The sequence below is a fragment of the Nansenia antarctica genome (genome assembly GCF_963989245.1).
Source record: "Nansenia antarctica genome assembly, chromosome: 19".
NCBI classification, from domain to species: domain Eukaryota; kingdom Metazoa; phylum Chordata; class Actinopteri; order Argentiniformes; family Microstomatidae; genus Nansenia; species Nansenia antarctica.
Window position 1 is genome coordinate 17810282 of NC_137692.1, and position 7500 is coordinate 17817781.

Genomic DNA, 7500 nt, shown 5'->3' on the forward strand with positions numbered 1-7500 from the left:
TCAACGCAGCCGGTTCTTAAAGGGAATGGCACCTGGCACGCTGATTGGGTTGATTGAGAAGACGCCCAAAACACACCCATGACTAATTTCTTTGCTTAGCGCCGGGTTTTAGGCGCCCACTACCGCACGCATAATAGCAAAGTGGCCTTGACCACGCCTCCACGTCTTAAGTTTAGATCTACCGCCTCGTCTTATTGCTTAAGACTTATGAAGTGCATAATAGGGCCCTAGGTTGCTTAACGTTAGACTGGGCTACGGGACTTTCACTTAACTCTCCGTTTCTGACCGTACATAGAGCTGCCTGTGGTACTTTTTCAAGTGCTGATACAGGTTTGCGGTGTTGCCTCTGGATGTAGCGATTGTTCCACGACAGGTTGTGCGCAACACCTGCTGTTGTTGCACATCTGTCGTCCTAAACCCGAAATACTTCCATACAACAGAAGTGCTGTTTTTGAAGCGATTTATCCACACCATTAATGTTAGCTACTGAAACGTCTTCACAGATTCACACGTGGGCGTTTCACGTGCAATGTTGTTGTTCTTGGGTGTGTGCGTTCATTGACTTGAATCCGACGCGCTGTATAATGTATCCCAAATCGCAGGCTTTGCGATTTGCTAATCGCATCATCTCAAATCGCGATTTCGATTTAAAATGTATTAATCGTGCAGCCCTAGTGGGTGGGTGGATGGATGGATGGGTGGATGGGTGGGTGGGTGGATGGATGGATGGATGGGTGGGTGGATGGATGGATGGGTGGGTGGGTGGGTGGATGGATGGATGGATAGATGGATGGATGGATGGATGGGTGGATGGATGATGGATGGATGGATGCATGGGTGGGTGGGTGGGTGGATGGATGGATGGGTGGATGGATGGATGGATGGGTGGGTGGGTGGATGAATGGATGGATGGATGGATGGATGGAGAGACGGATGGATGGATGGATTGATGATGGATGGATGGGGGGGTGGGTGGGTGGGTGGTTAGGTGGATGGGTGGATGAATGGATGGATGGATGGATGGGTATGGGTGGATGGATGGATGGATGGATGGGTGGATGGATGGATAGATGCATGGGTGGGTGCGTGGGTGGGTGGATGGATGGATGGGTGGATGTGTTACAGCAGCTCACAAACAACAACAACAACAACAACAACACTAAAATAAAATAAAGACTGAAGAATACTGATAGACATGTACAGTACAGGCCAAAAGTTTGGACACACCTTCTCATTCAATGTGTTTCCTTTGACTATTTACATTGTAGATTCTCACTGAAGGCATAAAAACTATGAATGAACACATGTGGAATGATGTACTTAACAAAAAACTGTGAAATAACTCTAAATATGTCTTACCGTATTTTCCGCACTATAAGGCGCACTTAAAAGCCTTTAATTTTCAAAAAAAACGACAGTGCGCCTTATAACCCGGAGCGCCTTATATATGGATCAATTGGTTAGTTGATCCATACTTTGATTTGTTGATCCATACTGGTTGTACACGGCGCTCAAGGCGCTCTGTCAAAATGTTTCAGTACGACTGGTAAACTACAAAGCCGCACCGCTTGCAGCATTACGGTAATCAGTAAACACCGGTATACTGTGCTTACTCACAGTCCCACACCACAAGACCCCAAGTAAAGAAGACTAAACAGAGTTTCCGAGGGAACAAAGTGAGATTCTTGGTGCTTTCAACTTGAAGTTTTAAAGTACCCACTCGATATAATAAACAACAGTTTAACGATCACTAAACACTTATCATTTGTGTATTGGATTCATTATTCTCGTTTGCCGGAGGCTACCGGTAAGGGAGGGTTGACTTGTAAACATAGTTTCGTTTTAGCTCGTGTTCAAAAGCAAGAACTGTGTGTTCATCTAGTTATGTGTAGTTATGTGTTTTTAGCATGTCGATGTTCTCCCAGTATGTTGTCATGTTATTAAAATACAGTTTAGACCTTCGTAGCGATGTGTTTTGTTAGCTGTTAGCCGCTAGCAGCGTTTGTTGTGGTTTGGTCAGAGTCACTTTTCTCCCATTCAGTGTTTGAGGTGAACCAACATTCAAATACGCCTGTCGTGTTCAATCTTTCTCTGATTTGAATGTATGACACATCATTTGAAAGCTTACAATCTGTAGTTTAAGCATGTGTAAAAACTGAAAAAGTACGTTGCACATTTCACCAGGAGCTGTCACATATTGGTTGTTGGTTATAATTGTATAGCCTATTGGTTGTTTTCTGGTGTTGTTTTGCTCTGTTTGTAGTCTACTTGATGTATTTTTATCAGCTGTTAAATCACCACAGCGGTTAATCCACTAATAGAGATAATAGCAGATTGAAAATGCTTGTAGCTAACTACTCTATATCTCGTGGTTGCAGCTATTGCGAATTCACACGAGTCAGCTGTGAATCACCGCAGGTCCTTGACGCTTGTTGCAAAAATGGATGACGAACGGCTGATACTTGAGGTGGAAAAATATATATTTTTGACAGTGGAGCAGGTAGAACGTTGACGGTGACAACGCTCAGGTGGAGCTTGGACAACGGGAAGTTGACACAACACCGATGGAGAGGTGACGCAACGCAGTAGGTGGAGCTTGGGCGTAACGCAACCCCAGTCAAACGTTTGACTGCAGTATCTATTCTATGCGCCTTATAATCCGGTGCGCCTTATAATCCGGTGCGCCCTGTATATGAAAACAGTTCTAAAATAGGCCATTCATTGAAGGTGCGCCTTATAATCCGGTGCGCCTTATAGTGCGGAAAATACGGTATATTTTAGATTCCTCAAAGTAGCCACCCTTTGCTTTTTTGTTGTTAATAAAATATATATATTTTTGTTAATAACATGTATAATAATAATATTATATATATATATAATAACATATTATTATTAACACATATTATATTAAATATTATTATTACATATTTTATTAACAACAAAAAAGCAAAGGGTGGCTACTTTGAAGAATCTAAAATATAAGACATATTTAGAGTTATTTCACACTTTATTGTTAAATACATAATTCCTATGTGTTCATTCATAGTTTTGATGCCTTCAGTGAGAATCTACAATGTACCAAATAGTCATGAAAATAAAGGAAACGCATTGAATGAGAAGGTGTCTCCAAACTTTTGGCCTGTACTGTATGACCAGCAGGTCATATTTAACATCCTCCTGCCTCATACACGCTTTTATTTATATGTATTAATTTTGTTCATATTATATTTGTATATATTATTATTATTATTATTATTATTATCATTATTATTACTATTGGTATTCTTATTCTTCTTATTCTTATTCTTATTCTTATTACTACTATTAGTGGGGGGTAGTGGTGGTCTAGTGGATAGTGAGTTGGACTTGGGATCGGAAGGTTGTGAGTTCAAATCCCGCCTGAAGCCACACCACTACTAGTGTGCCCTTGGGTAAGGCACTTAGCCCTCAGTTACTCCAGGGGGAATGTCCCTGTAATTCGTAATTGTAAGTCGCTTTGGATAAAAGCGTCTGCTAAATGGCAAAATTATTATTAAATTACTATTACTATTATTATATATTATTATTATTATAATTATTATATTGCTAATTTGATTGTTGTTGAACAAGGAGCTAAATTACCATTTCACTGTATAACTTACGACTGAATGCGATATATACAGTACATATGTTACGGTACATGTGGGAATACGGTACATGTGGGAAAATTAGGGTTAGGGTTAGGTGCTACGTCGACTTGGTACATGCTAGCATGTCTAACCCTAACCCTAATCCTAACTCTAACCCTAACCCTACCCCTAACCCTAACCCTAGCACCCTAGCACCTAAATACATGTCCTCATGTCCCTCACCTCCTCCTCCTCCTCCTCCTCCTCCTCTCCCCGCCCCCCCAGCCCCCCCCTGTCCTCTCCAGGGGTCGTAGGGGTGAGGCAGCGGCTTCTGCTTCTTACGCTGGACCTCCTCTTTATCTGAAACACACAAATGGGAGAGAGAGACAGAGAGAGAGAGACAGAGAGAGAGAGAGAGAGAGAGAGAGAGAGAGAGAGAGAGAGAGAGAGAGAGAGAGAGAGAGAGAGAGAGAGACAGAGAGAGAGAGAGAGAGAGAGAGGGAGAAGTTGGTTATTCCTGAAAGGCTCGCTACATTTTGTCTCACTATCATTATTTCATCGCCTGGTAACATTCTTCATCATTTGCACTGATGGAAACTTCATCAAGTCATGATCCCACAATCCTTACATCCTTGTCATCCACTGGACTGGTTGTTTTCATGAGTCAACGGTCAACACATTCACACAAATATAGATATCCTGCTATCTTCTCTTTGCACTCAATCAAATTTCGGGACCCTCATTTCATTTTAAGTGTGACAAACATGCAAAAACACACGAAATTGGGAAGGGGGCAAATACTTTTTCACAGGACTGTATTTTGCAGTTTTTCTGTGTAGGAGGCAGGCTAATTTACAAGACGGCCAACTAGTGGTCGTTGTGTGTCAGTAGCAGCTTCCCATTGGAAAGACTATTGTTACCTTATAGTAGGTACAATAGGCACGGCTGTTGTAGTGTTAACAGTTAGTGAGCTTAGAATTATAAGGTTCTATCTCCGTTTAGGGCAGTTCAGAGATATTGAGTGTCAACGTTTTTACATTCCATTATGTTTTGTGAGATGGAACCTTTGTATTTTATGAATTACTAACTCAAAAATTTCAACATGTTAAAAATAACACCACACAGGCATTAATAAACACCTAATGGATCAGATTATGTAAAAAACTAAATTTTGACAAAAATGGAGATAGAACCTTATAATTCTAACGTCACGAGTTCCCTCACCTTGGACCTGGGGTACGTAGGTGAACTGCTTGGGGTCGCTGCAGTCTCCGCCCTTCTTCCTCTTCAGCTGCAGGAACACCACGACCGGGCGCTCGATCTCTGTGCTGTGGTACTGAGGGGTCTTGAACACGATGGCATACTGCACGGGGGGGACGGGACGACAAAAGGACACAGTCAACGACAGCGGCTTCGGAAAGTCTTCAGACACAGTCACTTTTTTTCCACATGTTGTCGTGTTATAGGCTCAATGAAAATGTTTTTTTGGTTTTTCAAAAAAAAAAAAAATTCTTGCCATGAATCAACACACAATACCCGATAACGACAGAGGGGGAAACATATTTTTTTGACATTTCTGCAAATGTCTTCAAACAGAAATACCTAATTCAAATTTTAAGTATTCAGACGCTTTGCTATAACACTCTTAAATTGAACATCTACCTGTAAACATCTACCTGTAAACATCATCTACCTGTAAACATCTACCTGTAAACATCATCTACCTGTAAACATCTACCTGTAAACATCTACCTGTAAACATCATCTACCTGTAAACATCATCTACCTGTAAACATCATCTACCTGTAAACATCATCTACCTGTAAACATCATCTACCTGTAAACATCATCTACCTGTAAACATCATCTACCTGTAAACATCATCTACCTGTAAACATCATCTACCTGTAAACATCATCTACCTGTAAACATCATCTACCTGTAAACATCATCTACCTGTAAACATCATCTACCTGTTTGTGGACGTCAGTAGGGGAGAAGTCTCCGAAGGCCTCCCAGCCTCCCTCCTCGTCCTCCTCATAGAAGCGGATCTCAATGTCATCTAGAAGAAGAACAAGGTTGAGTACATCCTCGACCTGGGCTTCCTGGTCAGAACAAGGTTGAGTACATCCTAGACCTGGGCTGCCATATCTGATCTCCGGTAGTTTCAAGTTTTATTGTCACGTCACATTGTTACACACAAGTGTAAGAGAGTCAAATTCTTACGGCCCTCACATAGTCGAGCGGACAGTACGCGGACAGTCCGCGGACGATTGAGGCTTCATAGTCGAGCGGACAGTACGCGGACAGTACGTTATGTCTGTGCATATATTAAGCTGACTTTGACTTTGACTTTCTGTCATGCCGTCGTCCACCGATGACGAGGAAGAGACGCTCTGTCTTATGGCTTTGCGGAGGAAAAAGCAGAGAAGGTGGTATGTAAGGCCACACAACGAAACAAGGGATGAGGAAGGGGACAGAGGTAGGGGACAGTGTCCATAGGACAGGACAGAGGTAGGGGACAGAGTCCATAGGACAGGACAGAGGTAGGGGACAGTGTCCATAGGACAGGACAGAGGTAGGGGACAGAGGTAGGGGACATTGTGTCCATAGGACAGGACAGAGGTAGGGGACAGTGTCCATAGGACAGGACAGAGGTAGGGGACAGAGGTAGGGGACATTGTGTCCATAGGGCAGGACAGAGGTAGGGGACATTGTGTCCATAGGACAGGACAGAGGTAGGGGACAGAGGTAGGGGACATTGTGTCCATAGGGCAGGACAGAGGTAGGGGACAGTGTCCATAGGACAGGACAGAGGTAGGGGACAGAGGTAGGGGACATTGTGTCCATAGGGCAGGACAGAGGTAGGGGACATTGTGTCCACAGGGCAGGACAGAGGTAGGGGACATTGTGTCCATAGGACAGGACAGAGGTAGGGGACATTGTGTCCATAGGACAGGACAGAGGTAGGGGACAGTGTCCATAGGACAGGACAGAGGTAGGGGACAGAGGTAGGGGACATTGTGTCCATAGGACAGGACAGAGGTAGGGGACATTGTGTCCATAGGACAGGACAGAGGTAGGGGACAGTGTCCATAGGACAGGACAGAGGTAGGGGACATTGTGTCCATAAGGCAGGACAGAGGTAGGGGACAGTGTCCATAGGACAGGACAGAGGTAGGGGACATTGTGTCCACAGGGCAGGACAGAGGTAGGGGACATTGTGTCCACAGGGCAGGACAGAGGTAGGGGACAGAGGTAGGGGACATTGTGTCCATCGGACAGGACAGAGGTAGGGGACAGTGTCCATAGGACAGGACAGAGGTAGGGGACATTGTGTCCATAGGACAGGACAGAGGTAGGGGACATTGTGTCCACAGGGCAGGACTGGTAGGGTCTGGTACCTTTCTGGACCTTGTCACACAGCAGGAAGATCTCGTCCCCTCCCATCACCGAGCCACAGGTCTTGTCCATGCGTGAGATCTTCAGGTTGGAGGCGTTAGGAGACTCTGGAGGCAGGAAGAATCAGTTCTGAATACATATTAATGAAGCAATACAGATCCAATATACAATGTACCTCGTTACTGACCTCATACCACTCTCCGCTGTGTTGTGGCGATGACACATTGCTTTTACCTCAAACGTTAGCTTTCATTCCCTCTCCTCATGGAGTGAGTGCTGGGTGTGTGTGTGTGCGTGTGTGCGTGTGTGTGTGTGTGTATCAGTGTGTGTGTGTGCGTGTGTGTGTGTGTGTGTATGTGTGTGTGTATCGGTGTGTGTGTGCGTGTGTGTGTATGGGTGTGTGTGAGTGTGTGTGTGTGTGTGAGTGTGTGCGCGTGTGTGCGTGCCTGTACTTGTGTGTGTGTGTGTGCTGGGTGTGTGTGAGTGTGTG

At 44.3% G+C, this 7500-nt stretch overlaps 1 protein-coding gene across 1 annotated transcript in view; it reads right to left on the bottom strand.

The window, feature by feature from the left end:
• Positions 1–7500, bottom strand: part of LOC308173953 (uncharacterized protein) — a 42343-nt gene that overhangs the window by 9974 nt on the left and 24869 nt on the right. Inside the window, exons 18-21 of the mRNA XM_080549006.1 lie at positions 7013–7117; positions 5582–5670; positions 4833–4971; positions 3825–3968 (exon numbers count right to left, since the gene is read on the bottom strand). Coding sequence (XP_080405132.1) covers positions 3825–3968; positions 4833–4971; positions 5582–5670; positions 7013–7117 — 477 coding nt within the window. The remainder of the gene's footprint in view (positions 1–3824; positions 3969–4832; positions 4972–5581; positions 5671–7012; positions 7118–7500) is intronic.